General features: G+C 52.0%; 2 protein-coding genes across 2 annotated transcripts; both read right to left on the bottom strand.

Moving 5' to 3' along the window:
- Positions 1-379: 379 nt before the first annotated feature.
- Positions 380-5,798, bottom strand: LOC149271085 (vang-like protein 1). Its single transcript, XM_089507651.1, has 7 exons — positions 5,740-5,798; positions 5,472-5,577; positions 4,597-5,201; positions 3,978-4,105; positions 2,685-2,811; positions 2,330-2,564; positions 380-634 (listed from the first exon to the last, which is right to left on the bottom strand). The coding sequence occupies exons 1-7, from the start codon at positions 5,796-5,798 to the stop codon at positions 380-382; spliced, it is 1,515 nt and encodes a 504-aa protein (XP_089363777.1).
- Positions 5,799-8,849: 3,051 nt separating this feature from the next.
- Positions 8,850-23,097, bottom strand: LOC149271084 (calsequestrin-2-like). The gene is made up of 11 exons (XM_089507650.1): positions 22,864-23,097; positions 21,063-21,147; positions 19,946-20,046; positions 19,125-19,236; positions 12,858-12,931; positions 12,436-12,566; positions 12,197-12,242; positions 11,276-11,330; positions 10,773-10,873; positions 9,521-9,595; positions 8,850-9,107 (listed from the first exon to the last, which is right to left on the bottom strand). Exons 1-11 carry the CDS (start codon positions 23,095-23,097, stop codon positions 8,850-8,852), a joined length of 1,272 nt encoding a protein of 423 aa, XP_089363776.1.

The following is a 23,097-nucleotide window of genomic DNA, read 5'->3' as shown; positions in this document are numbered from 1 at the left end:
GGGATCAGGTGATCACAGGTAGAGGCGCTGTCAGCATTGGGATCTGGTGATCACAGGTAGAGGCGCTGTCAGCATTGGGATCTGGTGATCACAGGTAGAGGCACTGTCAGCATTGGGATCGAGGGATCTCAGGTAGAGGCGCTGTCAGCATTGGGATCGGGTGATCACAGGTAGAGGCGCTGTCAGCATTAGGATCGAGGGATCTCAGGTAGAGGCGCTGTCAGCATTGGGATCGGGTGATCACAGGTAGAGGCACTGTCAGCATTAGGATCGAGGGATCTCAGGTAGAGGCGCTGTGAGGATTAGGATCAGCGGATCCTAGGTGGAGAGACTGCTTTAGGCCTCTGAGGCTCCTCCATCCGTAGCTTGTTTTCGAGGCTCACAGGTTAATGTCTGCCTTCGTTCTTACAGTGAAACGGTGGGAGTTCGGGGGGATGAACGTCTCACTGAGCCTGAGGCTGGGGATCTCATTTACGCTGACGACCAGGGTGGAGTCTGACGACTGGAGGCAGAAGGTCAGATTAGGGCGAATGGGGCGCGTTACTGGTTCCTCACTGACCAGTGTCCAGAGCCCAGTGGGGACTGTCTGGTACTGAATGGCTGGGCCAGGCTTTAGATACTGCTCCAGAAAGGCCTGTGACACAGAATGAAAGTCAGTGAGTGGACACTCCACGCAGGGTGAGGTCCATATAACACGTGAGAGATAGAAGAAGAAAAATGCAAGAGAATGAGGAAGAAAAAAGGAGAGGGAGAAAGAAACAGGAGAGGAGAAAGAAACAGGAGAGGCAGGGGCGTAACTAGACGCCTCAGGGCCCGGGTGCGAGAATCTGTTAAGGGCACCCCCACCCACCCCCTCACCCCCCCCAAAAAACATGATTTTTACCCAACAATTTTTTTTCAACTAATTCAACAAATTCAATTTTCATATTGAATCATATCTGTAAAAAAATCAAAGAAAAAGGGGCGCATGTACAAAGGGCATAATCCAGGGGTGTCCAAGTTTTTTCTGCAGTGGGCCACTTCATCAGAATTGTATACGTGCGCGGGCCGCACTCATTTTTCACTGTGACAAAAAATATGGCCTTTAATAAAATATGCTGATTAAAATAAAGTAAAATGACACAAAACCTTTACTCTTCCTCTCACTGATTTCTGGGCCTTGAAAGTTTTGCGACTACAAATTCAGGATTCCCTAGATTTATTCTAGGGATGAACTAAAATGAAAATTCTGGACCAAAACATTCAGGGTTCACTTAGCCAAAACCGAAAATGACCCCCACCTTTAAAAATAATAATAAAAACTCACATGTTTAATAAAAGTAGGTAACACACAATTGGACAAAATTAGCAATATGACTTGGCATGATAGGAGTGTGATTGCTAACAGCAATCACACTCCTATCATACCCAGGCAACCAGTAAATGCTGGTACCTAGGCATGATGGGACTGTGCTCGCTGTGATTGCTGTTAGCAATCACACTCCTATCATGCCAAGTCAGCCAGTACATGCTGGTACAGGGTGGCTGTAAGTGCAGACCCCATACTGCTGGCAGCATCACTACACAAGGGGGGCAGCTGGCCAGGTTTCAGCATGTACTGGCTGACTTGGCATGATAGGAGTGTGATTGCTAACAGCAATCACAGTCCCATCATGCCTAGGTTCCAGCACTTACACATCCATGCTATCACACACACACACACACACTCATTTATTCATATAATCATTAATTCACAGATTCATTCCCTCAATCACACACACTCATTCAAACATCCTCCCCACCCCCTTACCTGCACTGCATCTCCCTTCGATGCCGCTCACAGACTTCAGCAGGGGGCGTGGCCTCCCTCTGCCTTCTCTGCTAAAGCACAGAGGAAGTAGGATGTCACGTGAACTCCGCTTCCTCTGTGCTGTCCAGAAGACCCTCCCACAAGTAAGTAGCAGGGCTTGAGGTGCGGCTCGTGTAAGATCGGTTGCCCGCGGGCCGCATGTTGGACGCCCCTGCGGCTTATTTAAAAAAAAAAAAGATTTCGGGCGGCCCCTTGGCTTGGGCCCCCCTGCCGCCGAGGCCCGGTCGCAGTCGCGACCCCTGCGACCCCGGTAGATCCGCCACTGAGGAGAGGAGAGGAGAAAGAAACAGATAAAGCGAGGGGAAGAAAGAAGAAATAGAACGAAGAGAGGAGAAGAGAGCGAAAGAGATGAGAAAAGGGGAAGACAGAGCGAGGAGAGGAAGAAGGATATATCTGCGTGCATCACTTCATCTGAGAGACGTGTGATTGGCTCACTTCGTTATTGTTTTTGTGAAACATGCGTGTGTTGACACTTGTTACCTGTGGAGACATGTTGTGTGTCAGGCACATGGTTAGGTGCTGTATGATGGATTCCATGCTGTACAGGTGGGCTTGGCGTGTTGTGCGCAGGTATCGCTGCAGACTCTGCGCAATCAGAGGGAATATGCTCTGCGCGGCCTCCCTGGGCTGCAGCCCGTGCCGGCTCTTCCCTTCATTGCCCTGTTCTCCAAGGCGCTGCAACTGGCAGAACGCTTCATGTACTGAAATCACCACCCTGCGGGGCGTAAGGAACACGGTAAACAAACACGCTAACACCCCATGTGCATTCGTTACGTGTGATGGAACATGCTCATGTCAGGGAGATGAAGGGGGGCAGGAGTTTTTGCCCTCTCACCTGGCTTTGCGCTTCCGGACCTTTCGCGCATGCTCTGCCTCTTCATAGTAGCGCTCCTTGTACTCCTTGTAGCCGGACGAGGAGGCGACGAGCGCTTGAGATTTGCTGACTGTGCTGTCGTCTGGACCTGCGGCAGAGATAGAGAGCTCAGAGTCTGCGCTACGGTCTATTACCCGCCGGACTATACAACGCAGGCAATAACCGGTAGTCAACGGGAACGCCTGGCCTATGAGAGAGGTGGGGGGGTCGACACCCAAACCAGCGATCGCTCTTCTTATTCCTGTGCCTTCTTCCAGATCCAAAAACATCAATGATTTCCAAAACGTGCCCTCCCCTCCCCTCCCCCTCCTATCCCCGAGGAAAATGGGGTCCGTAGAAGTTATACCTTTTAACGATCCAGGACATTACTGGACAAACACCTAGAACAGGGGCGTCCAACCTGCGGCCCTCCAGCTGCTGCAGCACTACATCTCCCATAATGCTCTTTCAGCTAAGGGGCTGGCTGAGGAGAATGGGAGATGTAGTCCTGCAGCAGCTGGAGGGCCGCAGGTTGGACACCCCTGACCTAGAATCACGGGAGCTTTAAGAGCGTTAGCATTCATAAAAGGAGAGAGGAGCGCCAATCTATAACCCAACTAGAACCGAGATTCCGCTCCTCCAGAACGTCATAGAGGGAGCACCTCGTTCATCTGAATGATTCCAGAAAAGAATGAGTAACAAAATCCAAGATACTCAACAAGTTCAAAATGATGCCAACTTCGATCAGGAACCACCCCCATCACTCTAGAACAGCATATAGAACCCAAGAACGCCTCGGTGTGACTGATCTGTCGCCAAGCCATCTCCACAGAGCCTGCGCGGACGGTGCAACATCCCCCCAAATCTCGACTTCAAGTGATTTCTACTCCTCAAATAACTCAATGGAAGCGGCGGGTGGCAGGGACACACCATACACCCTGCTTCACATCCCACCACGTTTTACGTTCTAGAGCACAACAGAACTCCATGGACCATCTCAGCACAAGAACCTTCACATGTCGGACGTTTCCAGTGGCCTCTGAATCCACGTTCTCCACATGGAAGACATTCCTCTCTGATGCTAACGAAATATCTGCAGCACCACCATATGAACGTCAGGACGGGGTCATCCTCCGATGGAAGGAACCGCTATTGTGTATTTGAACATGTGCTAGACGGGTGAGGGCCATGCCGAGGGCCAGCAGCCAGATTTACTAAATGACACACGTCTTCCTTCCTGACGCGTTCATACCCCCCAAGATGTGTGACACTCACCATCCACGCTGTAGACTTTGGAGTGCTGGGGCTGCTTTGTGAGCTTCTTTGCTGCAGCATATGAGGGGTTAAAGATGGGAAAATCCTTGTAGTAATTCTTCAGAACAAACAGGGCGGCCCTCTGGACACTGAACACAGAGTGCACACGTGAGAGCGAGAACATACACAGCACATATATGTGAGACAACAGGAGCCGGCAACGCACGCTTCATACAAAAGAGACGGAACCTGACTGTTTGTGATTACAATGTGACTTTATGCCCCCAGTACCCAAAACGCAAGGGATGGGGCAATAATTCTCTTTTACAGAGATGATGTTATCATACCTGCCAAATGTCCCAGTATCACAGCTGATAACTTTCCCTCAAGGGCAACGTCTCTCTAGGTGGGGCAGATGGCACCCCCTGCCCAAGTTTTGCCCGCTGGGCCCCTGCCGGAGTGGGAACTTAAGTGCAAGAATTGCCCCCGCAGCCCTTGGTGAATGTGGCTTAATATATTTATTGCGTGACCTCTGGGCCAGAGACTTCACTTAGGGGCCCTGGAGTAACACACCCATGGCTGCAATGGTTTGGCCCATGACCTGGCTGTCTGTGGGGCTTCGATGTCCAGGTAGACTCACCTGATCTTCCCCAGACTGTAGAACCTGGCCTCTCCATCACCGGCCCGGATCACCTTGAGGGCGAAGACCGGCTGCAGCTGCCGGAGCTCGAGCAGAATTACCGCCAGGTAATGGATAAAGATCAGGGCGTCCACCAGGGAGGCGGTGTACTGCACCACCCCGAGCAGGTTCCTCTCCCGCTGGCCGAGCACCCGCACCCCATAAAACAGCCAATAGGACGCAAGGAGCAGGAAGAGCAGCAGGAGGAGGACAGCGCGGAACTCCACCACTCGGGGCAGAGAGCTTCGGGGCCGACGGAGGAAAACTGCCCAGGACCCCACGGCCAGGAGCAGCAGCTTGAAGGCCACTGAGATATAAAGCCCCTCGCAGGAGACCCCACAGTGCTCCAGCTCTGACCCCCACAAGATCAGCGGGAGAGTAATAAACGCTGGGGGTGTGAGGAGAGCGAGCGCGGCCAGGAGGCAGAACGCGTAGAACCCCAGAAGAGTCCTGGCGGTCGGACCGGCCCTCTCGGGCTCTCCCGGACCACCGGTCTGGGCCAGATCCTGAAGTGACGCGCTGTGTTCTGAAGTCACCGCTGTGGTGGTCTCAGCCCAGTTATCATCCTATAATGGGACAGAATTACAAAGGTTACACGGGACAAAAGGCTACTGAGAGTAATGCAAGGGGTTAAAAGGAGAGGTATGCGAGGTAATAGAAGGGGGTTACAGGGAGGGGTACATGGAGTAATTGAACGGGTTATAGGGAGGGGTACCTGGGGTAATAGAAGGGTTAAAGTAAGGGGATATGGGGTCATAGAGGGGTACATTGGGTAATAGAAGGGGTTATAGGGGGTATCCCTGGGGTATTTGCGGTAGGTGACATCTTATCCGCACCTGTCCATCCTCCTCATCCTCCCGTTGCTTGGAGCCGCCGCTCAGCAGAGGCTCCCCGGCCGGGGTCTGGATGGTGACCGATTTCTGACCGTCCCGACTTTTCTCTCTAATGGAGTAACGTCTCAATATCAGTACAACCCGCTGTACAACAATATACCCCTGTCTGGGGTATTAAATCACACGTGCAGTGCATGCGTCTGAACAAACAGGGGGCAGGTGAGCAAATTGGGGTCACAGCAGCCATCAGAGCCACGAGGGGCAGAATTACCTCTGGTGTCCGAGTCGCGAGTGAAAGGAATATCCGGAGTAATTGGATTCGGTGTCCATTTCTGCAACGATAACAAGGGAGCAGGAAGTCAGGGGTAACAGGGAGCGAGGGGGTAACAGGGAGCGGGAAGTCAGGGGTAACAGGGAGCGAGGGGGTAACAGGGAGCGAGGGGGTAACAGGGAGCGGGAAGTCAGGGGTAACAGGGTGCTGGGGATACCAGGGAGAATGGAGTGAGGGGGTAACAGGGTGCAGGGGGAGTAACATGGTGCGGGGATACCAGGGAGAAGGGAGTGAGGGGTTAACAGGGAGAAGGGAGTGAGGGGGTAACATGGTGCAGGGGGGTAACAGGGAGAAGGGAGTGTGGGTGTAACAGGGTGCTGGGGTAGTGGGATGTGAGGGGGTAACTGTGATGTGCTCTGTTTCTCGGGACCAGGTTTTTTAACGGGGTATTTGAAATCAGTAGCCCCTGTTTCAGTGCTGGGGGGTGCACCATCTGCCCCTCTCTCCATGTCACTCCCAGGAATGTTCTGGCCGCTCCGTGAAATTCCTCCCTCCACATACTCCCTCCACACTCTACATTCCTTCGGGGACCCTTATCGCGCCCACTTGCCCTGTCCAGGTGGGCAATAAACCAATACACGCGGGGGGGGGGGTGTCAGTATAGATACTCGGTATTATTATACAGCGCGGGGGGGTCAGTATAGATACTCGGTATCATTATACAGCGCAGGGGGTCAGTATAGATACTCGGTATCATTATACAGCGCGGGGGGTGAATATAGATACTCGGTATCATTATACAGCGCGGGGGGTGAGTATAGATACTCGGTATCATTATACAGCACGGGGGGGGTTCAGTATAAATACTCGGTATCACTATACAGCGCGGGGGGTCAGTATAGATACTCGGTATTATTATACAGCGCGGGGGTCAGTATAGATACTCGTTATTATTATACAGCGCGGGGGGTCAGTATAGATACTCCGTATTATTATACAGCGCGGGGGGTTCAGTATAGATACTCTGTATTATTATACAGTGTGGGGGGTTCAGTATAGATACTCTGTATTATTATACAGTGCGGGGGGTTCAGTATAGATACTCGGTATTATTATACAGCGCGGGGGGTATAGATACTCTGTATTATTATACAGCAGGGGGTATAGATACTCGGTATTATTATACAGCGCGGGGGGTATAGATACTCTGTATTATTATACAGCGCGGGGGGTCAGTATAGATACTCGGTATTATTATACAGCGCGGGGGGTCAGTATAGATACTCCGTATTATTATACAGCGCGGGGGGTTCAGTATAGATACTCTGTATTATTATACAGTGCGGGGGGTTCAGTATAGATACTCTGTATTATTATACAGCGCATGCTGAATGGAGACCCCCCACCTCTCTTCTTCTCTTTGCCCCCTTCTTAAATTCCCTCTTCACCCCCTTACCTGGGGTAGTAGCTCCAGGCCCTTCTCGTTCTGATTGGTAGATTCTGCTCCCCTGATCTGTTTATTGCCCCGTTACCTGCCCCATTCAGCTCTGCCCCCCTCCCTGCCCTGGCTGTTGTGAATACTCTGCAGCAGAGCAGCGTCCCTCCACCTCACCCTGTACTCTGCGGCCTGACCGCACTACCTGCCCAGGGCAGCTCACCCAACCTGCTCTGCCTCCTCCTCCCCCCCAGGGTAGCGTCGCCTCCCCTCCCCCAATCCTCAAACACTCGGCTCCATGCTGACAGCCTGAGTCACACGCTGACGAAACAACGCTGCCCGACCCCCCAGACCTGCCCCGACCGCGCACCTGCACCGACACTCCCAACCTGCCCCGACACCAGAAGCCGGCCCCTGTATAATGTATAGTGAAATCAGCAAGCCCTGTATAATGTATAGATAAATCAGCGAGCTAGCCCCTTTATAATGTATAGTTAAATCAGTGGCAGAGGTGGCACAGGCAGGCTGTTTCAGGGGCAGTAGTGTTACAGGTAGACTGTTTCAGGGGCAGAGGTGGCACACTGTACCACCATCAATGTCTGGCTCAGTGTATAGTGATGGGAGTTATGCTGTACCACCATCAATGTCTGGCTCAGTGTATAGTGATGGGAGTTATGCTGTACCACCATCAATGTTAATTTATTTTTTCATATTTCTATTTTTTTTCCAGTTGATGTACAGTTTACAAATTTGTGAAATAAATATTCTTACCAACATTAGTTTTTTGGGGGGTGCCACATACAGTATTCGCCCCGGGTGCTAAATGCTCTAGACATGTCCCTGCCAGCCCCCTGTATAATGTATGGATAAATCAGTGAGCCTGCCCTCTGTATAATGTATAGATAAATCAGTGACCGCCCCCCCTGTATAATGTATAGATAAATCAGCGAGCCGGCTCCCTGTATAATGTATAGATAAATCAGCGAGCTGGCCCCCTGTATAATGTTTAGTTAAATCAGTGACCAGCCCACTGGATAATGTATAGATAAATCAGCGATCCGGCCCCCTGTATAATGTATAGATAAATCAGTGAGCCGGCCCCTTTATAATGTATAGATAAATCAGTGACTGTCCCCTGTATAATGTATAGCTAAATCAGTGACCGCCCCCTGTATAATGTATAGATAAATCAGTGACTGGCCCCTGTATAATGTATAGATAAATCAGTGACCGGCCCCCTGTATAATGTATAGCTAAATCAGTGACCGCCCCCTGTATAATGTATAGATAAATCAGTGACCGGCCCCTGTATAATGTATAGATAAATCAGTGACCGGCCCCCTGTATAATGTATAGATAAATCATCCTTTCCGAGTCCAGCCGGGTAATACCAGTAGATGTCAGGGGCGCGGATCCCAGAACCTGTGCAGGTCGGACTGAATACAGGGCGGACTCCCCTCCCAGTGGGCCGGTACCGGGCCATGTAGATTCAGTGGTCGCTGACTTTGAGAAATTAGAGTTTCATTGTTTTTATTTAATGCGATGGACACGGCGCAAGACCCCCCTCGTGTGATGTCACTAACGCCAATCTTCACTCCAGACGCCTCTCTCAGGACCCGCGGTCAGACGTGGCTGACAAACAACAAAACCCCAACCCCGCCGGCTTTTGCAAATCTTAATCATCATCATCGTCATCATCATCATCGTCGTTGTCATCGTCATCATCATCATTGTCATCATCGTCGTCGTCGTCATCATCATCATTGTCGTCGTCATCATCGTCGTAATCATCATCGTCATCATCACCATGTTTGTCGTCGTCGTCATCCTCGGTGTTGACCTTCCCAGACAGCACATCGTGGATCCATTGCTCCAGCTCTCCCGGGGAGGGCAGGTCCTCGGCGTCCTTAATGTCCATCCATACGCTGTCCGCCTTAAAGATACACAGAGGACATTACGGGACCCCCCAGCACATCAACTGGGTCACAGAGGGGCACTTTGTTGTGGGGGTGCGGTTAGAGGCGTGGCTATATGTGGCTGAGATGGGGAGGTTGATGTAAAAAACAGCACGACATGGAAAGTTTCCTGACGCCCTCAAGTGGCAGTGACTGGGGCAACTGTAACTACAGGGGGTATATTATGAAATGCTGAGGCTGGCTGGGAAAGCCAGCTCTTTGTTTTATATGATGGTTAAACAGATCCAGAGGCTGCCAGACTAAATGCCCCTTGTTATTTAGTGCAATCAGCTGATGGAGTCTGATTCCCGCACTCAGATTTTAGAAAGGTTTAGTTCTTTCATTTTCACTATAACTTGAAAAGTAGAGGTATCGGGGAGGAAATACTTACATCCGTGACGTTAACAACCCCCAGCTGAGGCCTGAACAGGTCAATGTGGAACGTCTTCTCCCAGTAGGTGACCAGCTACAAGCAGAAGACAGTGAGACACTGTGACATCATACCATACTGTAATATCAGCCAGAACACTGTGTGACACTGACATCATACTGTAATATCAGCCAGAACACCGTGTGACACTGACATCATACTGTAATATCAGCCAGAATACCGTGTGACACTGACATCATACTGTAATATCAGCCAGAACACCGTGTGACACTGACATCATACTGTAATATCAGCCAGAATACCGTGTGACACCGTGACATCATACTGTAATATGAGCCACAACACCGTGACATCATACTGTAATATCACTCACAACACCGCGTCACACTGTGACATCATACCGTAATATCAGCCAGAACACCGCGTGACACCGTGACATCATACTGTAATTTCACCCACAACACCACGTCACACTGTGACATCATACTGTAATATCAGCCAGAACACCGCATGACACCGTGACATCATACTGTAATATCAGCCAGAATACTGTGTGACACCATGACATCATACTGTAATATCACCCACAACACCGCGTGACACTGTGACATCATACTGTAATATCAGCCAGAACAGTGCGTGACACTGTGACATCATACTGTAATATCAGCCAGAACACCGCGTGACACCGTGGCATCATACTGTAATATCACCCACAAAACCTCGTGACACTGTGACATCATATTGTAATATCAGCCAGAACACCATGTGACACTGTGACATCATACTGTAATATCAGCCAGAACACCGTGTGACACCGTGACATCATACTGTAATATCAACCAGAACACTGTGTGTCACAGTGACATCATACTGTAATATCAGCCATGACACCGTGACATCATACTGTAATATCAGCCAGAACACCACGTGACACTGTGACATCATACTGTAATATCAGCCAGAACACCGTGTGTCACAGTGACATCATACTGTAATATCAGCCATGACACCGTGACATCATACTGTAATGTCACCCACAACACCGTGTGTCACAGTGACATCATACTGTAATATCAGCCACAACACTGTGTGTCACAGTGACATCATACTGTAATATCAGCCACAACACTGTGTGTCGCAGTGACATCATACTGTAATATCAGCCAGAACACCATGTGTCACAGTGACATCATACTGTAATATCAGCCATGTGTAGGTGATGTGACCTGCGCGTCACCGTCCTGCTCACCAGTGGGAAGTCGTCAGGGTCGATCCAGACGATGCTCAGGTCGGGATTCTCAGTATTTTCTCGAGCAACTTCTTTCAGGATTTGGAGAAACTCGTAACCGTCTGAGACGTGGAAATCAGGGGAAAAAGGAGAAAAGGGGTTGAATAACAGAGACCCCCTGAAAATACCCCTGTGACCTGTATCACCCCAGGGGGTTCCAGAGTACAGTCAGCAGACTCTGCATTTGGGGGTGCAGTCAGAGCTCTCTGCATTTAGGGGTACAGTCAGCGCTCTCTGCATTTAGGGGTACAGTCAGCACTCTCTGTGTTTAGGGGTACAGTCAGCGCTCTCTGTGTTTAGGGGTACAGTCAGCGCTCTCTGTGTTTAGGGGTACAGTCAGCGCTCTGTGTTTAGGGGTACAGTCAGCGCTCTCTGTGTTTAGGGGTACAGTCAGCGCTCTCTGTGTTTAGGGGTACAGTCAGCACTCTCTGCATTTGGGGGTCTCGTGTTACTGTGAGGGTTACCTGGATCCTCCTCTTCAGCAAAAGCCACGATGTGTATCCCCCCCAAATCATCCTCCTGTAAGAGATCAGAATTTAGATATCTAACAGACAGACAGCGAAGGGAAGAGACAGCGACGGGCAGAGACAGCGAGGGGCAGTGACAGCGAGGGGGCGAGATAGAGAGGGGCAGAGACAGAGACGGGCAGAGACAGCGAGGGGCAGAGACAGATGGGTAGTGATAGCGAGGGGCAGTGATAGCAAGGGGGCGAGATAGAGAGGGGCAGAGACAGCGATGGACAGAGACAACGAGGGGCAGAGACAGAGAGGGGCAGTGACAGCGAGGGGGCGAGACAGCGAGGGGCAGAGACAGCGACGGACAGAGGCAGCGACGGACAGTGATAGCGAGGGGCAGTGATAGCGAGGGGCAGAGACAGCGAGGGGCAGAGACAGCGAGGGGCAGAGACAGCGACGGACAGTGATAGCGAGGGGCAGTGATAGCGAGGGGCAGTGATAGCAAGGGGCAGTGATAGCGAGGGGCAGAGACAGCGAGGGGCAGAGACAGCGACAGACAATGATAGGGAGGGGTAGTGATAGCGAGGGGCAGAGACAGCGACGGGCAGAGACAGCGACGGACAGTGATAGCGAGGGGCAGTGATAGCGAGGGGCAGTGATAGCGAGGGGCAGTGATAGCGAGGGGCAGAGACAGCGAGACGCACTCTCTCCCACCACACCATACACTCTCGCACCGCACACTCTTTCACATTGCTAATGTCATTGTGTGCGAGACTCTGGATCACATAACATGAGAGACAGCAGGAGAAACAGCAAACATGCAGCTAGGTGTAACGGGGTAACAAGAGGAGTGGGGTGTTAGGGGGTAACAGGTAGTGGGGTATTAGGGGGTAACAGAGGGGGCGATCGAGAACGGATCTCACTTCTTACCCAGGTTTCGAACATATCCTCTGGGCGCAGTTTGCGCAGCGTGGGCCTGTCGGGTAATAACACAGGCAGGGTATTAGGGTTGGTGGCCGGCGGGCTGCAGGCGACACGGGCTTCACCCGCCGCTCCTCATTGGATTAGATGTTTGGAACGAGGTATCTGGATGGCCTCCCAGCCAGTAGCGTACTGGAGTTGCTGGTTAGAGTCCCGGCCTCCGACCGGTTCCACCGGCAGCCACGTACCTCTTGTGTTCGGTGATGAACTTCACAATCTCCTCCTCGCTGTACGGCTTGTCCGGGATGGTGATTGGTTCCTCCATGAACGGCTCATAGAAGTCCACCTCGTTGAGCCTCAGGGTGAGAGCCTTGGCCACCTGCCCACAGATTCATTGATAATTAGTGGCCGGTGTCGGCAGCACCCAAGCCACGTATCTCCATTCTAGAACATCCACCCCACCATACTATGCCAGACTGGACCATACCATGAGTAGCCTGCACCACCAGACCATTTCCCCCCACTGGGCCACATAATGAACTGTGCCAAACAGACCTCCATATTTCCCGTTATGGAGGGCCTGCTCGTTCCGGTCCCTGGCCACTCACCGCCGGGGCAGATTCTCCTGCCCCACCATATATTGACCCCCTGCCCCCTCCTGGTGTCTCACCGGCTTCTCGAATGTTGCGAAGAATTTGATGTACGGATGGAAATGCTCTGCAGCCTCTTCAAACTCCTTGTAATCTGCACCGGGGAGGCATAAAAATGGTACATTTACCCCCTTATACTTACCCCACACTAATGTGACAACTACCCCATGCAGACACATCGATGGTACACTCCAATCGCACAATCCACGTTTTCACCACCAACAAATTCCAACAAACTGACCTTCTTAAACCAGTACTCACACTTCAAACTTACTAAGGTGGGACTCACCAGAGATGAGCCTACGGGTAGTGGCCCCTGGGTGCAGTATTTCTGCAGCCTCATAACTAACACACACCTAGACTCAATCTAACACCCAAACTCACTGCAACACCCAAACTCACTGCAACACCCAAACCCACTGCAACACCCAAATTCACTGCAACACCCAAACTCACTCTAACACCCAAACCCACTGCAACACCCAAATTCACTGCAACACCCAAACCCACTGCAACACCCAAACTCACTCTAACACCCAAACTCACTGCAACACCCAAACTCACTCTAACACCCAAACCCACTGCAACACCCAAACTCACTCTAACACCCAAACCCACTGCAACACCCAAACGCACTGCAACACCCAAACTCACTCTAACACCCAAACTCACTGCAACACCCAAACTCACTGCAACACCCAAACTCACTGCAACACACAAACTCACTGCAACACACAAACTCACTCTAACACCCAAACCCACTGCAACACCCAAACTCACTGCAACACCCAAATTCACTGCAACACCCAAACTCACTGCAACACCCAAACTCACTGCAACACCCAAACTCACTGCAACAACCCAAAGTCACTGCAACACCCAAACTCTAACACCCAAAGTCACTGCAACACCCAAAGTCACTCTAACACCCAAACCCACTGCAACACCCAAACTCACTGCAACACCCAAATTCACTGCAACACCCAAACTCACTGCAACACCCAAATTCACTGCAACACCCAAACTCACTGCAACACCTAAAGTCATTTTAACACCCAAACTCACTGCAACACCCAAACTCACTCTAACACCCAAAGTCACTGCAACACCCAAAGTCACTGCAACACCCAAACTCACTGCAACACCCAAAGTCACTGCAACACCCAAACTCACTATAACACCCAAACTCACTCTAACACCCAAACTCACTCTAACACCCAAACTCACAGCAACACCCAAACTTACTCTAACACCCAAACTCACTGCAACACCCAAACTCACTCTAACACCCAAACTCACTGCAACACAACACCCAAACTCACTCTAACACCCAAACTCACTGCAACACCCAAACTTACTCTAACACCCAAACTCACTCTAACACCCAAACTCACTCTAACACCCAAACTCACTGCAACACCCAAACTTACTCTAACACCCAAACTCACTGCAACACCCAAACTCACTCTAACACCCAAATCCACTGCAACACCCAAATCCACTGCAACACCCAAACTCACTGCAACACCCAAACTCACTGCAACACCCAAACTCACTACAACACACAAACCCACTGCAACACCCAAACTCACTGCAACACCCAAAGTCACTGCAACACCCAAAGTCACTGCAACACCCAAACTCTAACACCCAAAGTCACTCTAACACCCAAACCCACTGCAACACCCAAACTCACTGCAACACCCAAACTCACTGCAACACCCAAATTCACTGCAACACCCAAACTCACTGCAACACCTAAAGTCACTGCAACACCCAAACTCTAACACCCAAAGTCACTCTAACACCCAAACCCACTGCAACACCCAAACTCACTGCAACACCCAAAGTCACTGCAACACCCAAACTCACTATAACACCCAAACTCACTCTAACACCCAAACTCACTCTAACACCCAAACTCACAGCAACACCCAAACTTACTCTAACACCCAAACTCACTGCAACACCCAAACTCACTCTAACACCCAAACTCACTGCAACACAACACCCAAACTCACTCTAACACCCAAACTCACTGCAACACCCAAACTTACTCTAACACCCAAACTCACTCTAACACCCAAACTCACTCTAACACCCAAACTCACTGCAACACCCAAACTTACTCTAACACCCAAACTCACTGCAACACCCAAACTCACTCTAACACCCAAACCCACTGCAACACCCAAATCCACTGCAACACCCAAACTCACTGCAACACCCAAACTCACTGCAACACCCAAACTCACTACAACACACAAACCCACTGCAACACCCAAACTCACTGCAACACCCAAAGTCACTGCAACACCCAAAGTCACTGCAACACCCAAACTCTAACACCCAAAGTCACTCTAACACCCAAACCCACTGCAACACCCAAACTCACTGCAACACCCAAACTCACTGCAACACCCAAACTCACTGCAACACCCAAATTCACTGCAACACCCAAAGTCACTGCAACACCCAAACTCACTCTAACACCCAAACTCACTGCAACACCCAAACTCTAACACCCAAAGTCACTCTAACACCCAAACCCACTGCAACACCCATATTCACTGCAACACCCAAAGTCACTGCAACACCCAAAGTCACTGCAACACCCAAACTCACTCTAACACCCAAACTCACTCTAACACCCAAACTCACTGCAACACCCAAACTTACTCTAACACCCAAAGTCACTCTAACACCCAAACCCACTGCAACACCCAAACTCACTGCAACACCGAAACTCACTCTAACACCGAAACCCACTGCAACACCCAAACTCACTGCAACACCCAAACTCACTGCAACACCCAAACCCACTGCAACACCCAAACTCACTGCAACACACAAACTCACTGCAACACACAAACTCACTGCAACACACAAACTCTAACACCCAAAGTCACTGCAACACCCAAACCCACTCTACCACCCAAACCCACTGCAACACCCAAACTCACTGCAACACCCAAATTCACTGCAACACCCAAACTCACTGCAACACCCAAACTCACTCTAACACCCAAACTCACTGCAACACCCAAACCCACTGCAACACCCAAACTCACTGCAACACACAAACTCACTGCAACACACAAACTCACTGCAACACACAAACTCTAACACCCAAAGTCACTGCAACACCCAAACCCACTCTACCACCCAAACCCACTGCAACACCCAAACTCACTGCAACACCCAAATTCACTGCAACACCCAAACTCACTGCAACACCCAAACTCACTCTAACACCCAAACTCACTGCAACACCCAAACTCACTGCAACACCCAAATTCACTGCAACACCCAAACTCACTCTAACACCCAAACTCACTGCAACACCCAAACTCACTGCAACACCCAAACTTACTCTAACACCCAAACTCACTCTAACACCCAAACTCACTGCAACACCCAAACTCACTCTAACACCCAAACTCACTGCAACACCCAAATTCACTGCAACACCCAAACTCACTGCAACACCCAAACTCACTCTAACACCCAAACTCACTCTAACACCCAAACTCACTCTAACAACCAAACTCACTCTAACAACCAAACTCACTGCAACACCCAAACTCACTCTAACACCGAAACCCACTGCAACACCCAAACTCACTGCAACACCCAAACTCACTGCAACACCCAAACTCACTGCAACACCCAAACTCACTCTAACACCCAAACCCACTGCAACATCCAAACTCACTGCAACACCCAAACTCACTCTAACACCCAAACTCACTGCAACACCCAAACTCACTCTAACACCCAAACCCACTGCAACACCCAAATTCACTGCAACACCCAAACTCACTGCAACACCCAAACTCACTGCAACACCCAAACTCACTCTAACACCCAAACCCACTGCAACACCCAAACTCACTGCAACACCCAAATTCACTGCAACACCCAAACTCACTGCAACACCCAAACTCACTGCAACACCCAAACGCACTGCAACACCCAAACGCACTGCAACACCCAAAGTCACTGCAACACCCAAAGTCACTCTAACACCCAAACTCACTGCAACACCCAAACTCACTGCAACACCCAAACTCACTCTAACACCCAAACTCACTCTAACACCCAAACTCACTCTAACACCCAAACTCACTGCAACACCCAAACTCACTCTAACACCCAAACTCACTCTAACACCCAAACTCACTCTAACAACCAAACTCACTGCAACACCCAAACTCACTCTAACACCCAAACCCACTGCAACACCCAAATTCACTGCAACACCCAAACTCACTGCAACACCCAAACTCACTGCAACACCCAAACTCACTCTAACACCCAAACCCACTGCAACACCCAAACTCACTGCAACACCCAAATTCACTGCAACACCCAAATTCACTGCAACACCCAAACTCACTGCAACACCCAAACTCACTGCAACACCCAAAGTCACTGCAACACCCAAAGTCACTCTAACACCCAAACTCACTGCAACACCCAAAGTCACTCTAACACCCAAACTCACTTCAACACCCAAACTCACTCTAACACCCAAACTCACTGCAACACCCAAACTCACTGCAACACCCAAATTCACTGCAACACCCAAACTCACTGCAACACCCAAACTCACTCTAACACCCAAACTCACTCTAACACCCAAACTCACTGCAACACCCAAACTCACTCTAACACTCAAACTCACTGCAACACCCAAACTCAGTGCAACACCCAAACTCACTCTAACACCAAAACTCACTGCAACACCCAAACTCTCTCAGATGCCACTAACCCTGGGCTCGCTCTGACATCATAAGCTGACACACACTCATACATGCTAACACCAAATACTAACGCACTCATACTAACAGCATACACTAACATACTGTCAGGATCCACTCTCTGCTGCCTGAACCATGGCTGAATTATACTTCAGGCTAATACTTCAGTTACCACTAGTGGCCACCCTCCTCCCTCTGGAGTGATCAGAGGCTGATTATCAGGTACAGCTGCGCCTCATGAACTTAGTGAAGCCCTGCCTTTAAATGACCTGCCCTGCCCTTCAGACAGGGCCTTGACATTGAAGTTGTAGGACTGCCTTGCTCTGAGCCGCTGCCCGTTCCTGAGCTCGTTCCTGAACCCGTGCCCGTTCCTGAACCCGTGCCCGTTCCTGAACCCGTTCCCTTACCCGTGCCTGAGCCGGTACTCGTGCATGATCCAGTACCCGAGCATAAGCCTGTACTCGTGCATGAACCTGTACATGTGCCTGGCCCGGTAGTACTCTGTTCCCGTCCGCCCTGCCAGTGGGCCTCCGTTCCCGTCCGCCCTGCCAGTGGGCCTCCGTTCCCGTCCGCCCTGCCAGTGGGCCTCCGTTCCCGTCCGCCCTGCCAGTGGGCCTCGCCTGTGCCTGAACTTGTACCTGGACCTGTACCTAAACCTGCCTGTGGGCTTACCTGCCAGTGGGCCCGCACCCGAGCCTGTACCTGTGCCTAAACCTGCCTATGGGCTTACCTGCCAGTGGGCCCTCACCCAAGCCTGTACCTGTACCTGTGCCTGAACCTGCCTGTGGGCTTACCTGCCAGTGGGCCCGAGCCTGTACCTGTACCTGCCCCCGAGCCTGTACTTGTACCTGCCCCAGAGCCTGTACCTGCCCCCGAGCCTGTACCTGCCTCATCTCCTGTCTCTCTGCCTCAGCTCCCGTCCTTTGCAGTTCTGCTACTCTGTCTGTACCTATCTCTCTGTCACCATGCATAAAGGGGTACAGACAGAGTCCCCCGTATCCCCTGCACATGGACTCCTACCAGACCTGCTCGCCCGGATCCTGACACATACACACTCTAACACCACACAATAACATGCACACTAACAGCACTCACTCACGCAGGCTAACACTGATACTAACATACAAACTAACACCATAGGCTCACATACACACTAACTCTAACGCCATACACTCACACTCTCTAACAAAATACTAACACGCACTCATTCGGACGTCATGCACCCACACACTCACTCTGATACTGTACACTTACACACACTTTCTTCTTCTCCTCTTTAGGCTTCGCTAACCATAGGTTCCCTCTAACACCATATGCTGACGCACACTCATGCTAACACCAACAGATACTCTACCGCGTTACAGTAACTACAGCTACTAAGCTGGTGCTCACACCTAACTAAGCCGGTGCTCACACCTAACTAGGCCGGTGCTCACACCTAACTAGGCCGGTGCTCACACCTAACTAGGCCGGTGCTCACACCTAACTAGGCCGGTACTCACACCTTACTAGGCCGGTACTCACACTGTGAATCTTCGCTTTTGAAGAAGCCGATCACTCTGGTTTCCTCCTCCATCCTCTCCAGGGCTTTCAGCTCCGCCAGACTGTTAATGATCTCCACCGGATCCTCGATCAGCTGCGGGGGATCCAGGATCACAATGAATATTAACGAGAGGTACCGGCGGGGGCCCCGAGTGCCGCACTCTTAGAGTGGAGTTACCTGCCTGGCCATGGCTCTAGTGGGTTCTACTGGAGCCACCGGCAGATCGGCCCCCGTGGGCCCCTCTAGTCGTTGGTCTTGTCTTAGATTCAGGAGCCGTATGTCTCTCCCATGCATGTTTAATACCCTCACTGTATTACCCTCTACCACTTCTGCTGGGAGGCTGTTCCACTTATCTATCCATATGCCTATCCCATGCATGTTTAATACCCTCACTGTATGACCCTCTACCACTTCTGCTGGGCGGCTGGGCTGGTATTGTGGAAAATAGTGGTACTTAAGTTCTTTTTGTAGATTAAGCTCCCCCAGATGTTATTTGAGGTCCTTTTATCCGCATCGTGAATCCAGGAAATGCCCGAAAAGCAATAAACGAGATTGATTGCCGTTTTGGGCAGATTAAGCTATTTTGACATTAAATGCCGCAGGATGTCCCATAATGATTATGGAGTTATATAGCGCCTTCATACGCTGCAACGCTGTACATAACAAGTAATATGTAACTAAAACACCAGGTGAGGCTCTTTACTAAGAAGCAGACCCCAGGCAGGCAGTTCCTCTTGCCAGGAAGTCGTTTTGCGGGGGATTTGGGGGGTTATATAGAGAACGCGGGGGGCCGCAAACTCACGTCAAGCAGGAAATCCACCAAAACGTCAGCCGCCAGCTCCCCGTCAAACTCTATGACATTGTCCTCCTTAAAGATGTAGAGGCTGCCGTCCTCCGTGCAACCTGCGCAGAAAGGGCCACAGAATGTATGAGAGCGGGGGGGGCAGAAAGGGCCACAGAATGTATGAGAGCGGGGGGGGCAGAAAGGGCCACAGAATGTATGAGGGGGGGCAGAAAGGGCCATAGAATGTATGAGAGCGGGGGGCGGAAAGGGCCACAGAATGTATGAGAGCGGGGGGGCCAGAAAGGGCCCCATAGTGTATGAACGGGGGGCACGAGGGGGAGTACAAATAAGAAGCATGAGTGCATTGGCAGGAGATGCGGAGCGTGTCGGGAGGAGGTGCGTAGTCCGTTAGGAGGTGCGGAGCCCGTCAGGAGGAGATGCGGAGCGTGTCGAGAGGAGGTGCGGAGTGCGTTGGGAGGAGGTGCAAGATGCGGAGCGCATCGGGGAAGAGGTGCAGAGCGCGTTGGGAGGAGATCTGGGGTGCGTTGGGAGGAGGTGCGGAGTGCGTTGGGAGGAGGTGCGGAGCGCGTCGGGGAGGAGGCACAGAGTGCGTTGGGAGGAGATGCGGGGCGCATCGGGGAGGAGGCGCGGAGTGCGTTGGGAGGAAGCGCGGAGTGCGTTGGGAGGAGCCGCGGTGTGCGTTGTGAGGAGATGCGGAGCGCGTTGGGAGGAGGTGCAGAGTGCGTTTCGGGGAGGAGGCGGGGAGTGCGTTGTGAGGAGCCGTGGTGTGCGTTGTGAGGAGGCGCGGAGTGCGTTGGGAGGAGATGTGGAGCGCGTCGGGGAGGAGGCGCGGAGTGCGCCGGGGAGGAGGCGTAGAGTGCGTTGGGAGGAGATGCGGAGCGCGTCGGGAGAAGGCACAGAGTGCGTTGGGAGGAGATGCGGAGCGCGTCGGGGAGGAGGCGCGGAGTGCATTGGGATAGATGCGGAGCGCGTCGGGAGGCGGCGCGGAGTGCGTTGGGGAGATGCGGAGCGCGTCGGGGAGGAGTCGTGGAGTGCGTTGGGGGAGATGTGGGGTGCGTCGGGGAGGAGGCGCAGAGTGCGTCGGGGAGATGCGGAGCGCGTTGGGGGGAGTTACCTAGTTTCTTGGCCGTCTTGCTGTTCTTCTTGGGGTCGAGGAGCCCGAAACCAATTTGTTTTTTCTCCAAAACCTGAGCTGCCAACTGAAAAAACCAGAACAGAACTGACCATAAAATGCCAAGCCATGCGTCCACTACTCATGCAGGGAACCACAAGCAATATATGTAGTACAATATGGGGGTCGATAGGGGATCATTAAGCATATTATAGTTGGGGCATTAGTGGCAGTTTTCACAGGGTCTGTACCCCCAGCTGTCTCTGTGTCTGTCTTATATCAGCGGGTCTGTCTCTTACCCCCTCCAGGTCTGTCCCTGAACACCGGGTCTGTCTCTTACTCCTGGGTCAGTTTATTTGCCCCGGATCTGTTTTGTACCCCTAGGTCTGTCTCATATCACAGCCGCTGTGAGCTATTTATACCCAGATAAGTACCTCCCTCACTTACCCTGGTGCCCTTTAGGGGTTAAGTTACTGAAGCTGCCCCTGAGCACATAGGATAAGGGTTCACTGTCCGCTGGGGCCGGATTACCCCTCATTAGTGACATAAAGAGATCCCCCCCCCGACCAGGGTCCCATTATTTGTATGCTATGTAATGCTCAGCCTGTCCCTGTCGGTGTACTCTGTGCTGTGCAGTACTCAGGCTTCCCCTGTCTCTGCGCTCGGTGCCGTGTAATACTCAGCCGTCTCCTGTCGGTGCACTCTGTGCTGTGTAATACTCAGCCGTCCCTGTCGGTGTGCTCTGTGTACCCTTGGAGCCGCACAGGAGCCTGGCCGGGGTGTAAGGGGATCTGTTTCCTCTCCTCGAGGTGTAAATTCCGGCTGAGGAAGCTGTTAATTTGTCACCTTGGAGTCCAGCCCAAGATCGCCGGGACACGCAGGGTTAATGCAGCTCCCGGTTAACACTCTGCTAATGATTGCTTATTAGCTGTGAATTAATAACTAGATCCCCCGATCCCCTACAGCAGCAGATCCCCTACAGCAGCAGATCCCTCGATCCCCTACAGCAGCAGATCCCCTACAGCAGCAGATCCCCCGATCCCCTACAGCAGCAGATCCCCTACAGCAGCAGATCCCCCGATCCCCTACAGCAGCAGATCCCCTACAGCAGCAGATCCCCCGATCCCCTACAGCAGCAGATGCTTTACAGGAGCAGATCCCCCGATCCCCTACAGCAGCAGATCCCCTACAGCAGCAGATCCCCCGATCCCCTACAGCAGCAGATCCCCTACAGCAGCAGATCCCCCGATCCCCTACAGCAGCAGATCCCCTACAGCAGCAGATCCCCCGATCCCCTACAGCAGCAGATGCTTTACAGGAGCAGATCCCCCGATCCCCTACAGCAGCAGATCCCCTACAGCAGCAGATCCCCCGATCCCCTACAGCAGCAGATCCCCTACAGCAGCAGATCCCCCGATCCCCTACAGCAGCAGATCCCCTACAGCAGCAGATCCCCTGATCCCCTACAGCAGCAGATCCCCTACAGCAGCAGATCCCCGATCCCCTACAGCAGCAGATCCCCGATCCCCTACAGGAGCAGATCCCCCGCTCCCCTACAGCAGCAGATCACCACAGACGAGATGCTCTGCAGGAATTAGTAATCAGTCAGTCCCTCGATCCGTAGCCCCCCATATCCACGTATCACATTTTTCAAGCATTGGCTGTGCCCTACCACCGCTGGGAGAATAATCCGGGTATCTACTACCTCCCCATGAGTCCTCCATCCTCCAAGTCAAAGCAGCCGGACTCCCCACACCTGTCCTGAGCCCCCCATGTCCCGCTCCCAGGGGCCCCTCGGTCTCACCTCCAGCACCATCTCAGTCATGTGGCTCTGCCGCTGGGCGCTGCGGTCTCCGGGGGCCGCGCCGGGCCACAGCAGGACGCAGAAGACGTCGTATCGCTTCATCAACTGCCGGTAATTCTTGTCTCCCAGCTCCAGCACGCGGTCCTTCCCATCGTAGGCTGGGAAATGGAGGCCCTCCTTGGCTCCGCACACGGAGAGGAGGGCCCCCAAGATCAGGAGCCCCAAACTCTGCAT

Source organism: Sceloporus occidentalis, unplaced genomic scaffold, assembly GCF_023333645.1.
Source record: "Sceloporus occidentalis isolate IW3139 unplaced genomic scaffold, rSceOcc1.0.p SCAF_569, whole genome shotgun sequence".
NCBI classification, from domain to species: Eukaryota; Metazoa; Chordata; class Lepidosauria; order Squamata; family Phrynosomatidae; genus Sceloporus; species Sceloporus occidentalis.
This window is presented reverse-complemented; position numbering and strand designations above follow the sequence as displayed.

Bases quoted from the DNA above. Each gene is read 5' to 3' on its own strand.
- LOC149271085 (XM_089507651.1), bottom strand. From the start codon at position 5,798: ATGGACACCGAATCCAATTACTCCGGATATTCCTTTCACTCGCGACTC. The intron at 5,202-5,471 runs GTGCGGATAAGA...GTCCCATTATAG, and splicing joins AGGATGAGGAGGATGGACAG to GATGATAACTGGGCTGAGAC. The intron at 2,565-2,684 runs GTGAGAGGGCAA...TACGCCCCGCAG, and splicing joins GTCCGGAAGCGCAAAGCCAG to GGTGGTGATTTCAGTACATG.
- LOC149271084 (XM_089507650.1), bottom strand. From the start codon at position 23,097: ATGCAGAGTTTGGGGCTCCTGATCTTGGGGGCCCTCCTCTCCGTGTGC. The intron at 19,237-19,945 runs GTGAGTTTGCGG...GATCCCCCGCAG, and splicing joins TGGTGGATTTCCTGCTTGAC to CTGATCGAGGATCCGGTGGA. The intron at 9,596-10,772 runs GTGAGCAGGACG...TTCTGCTTGTAG, and splicing joins ACCCTGACGACTTCCCACTG to CTGGTCACCTACTGGGAGAA.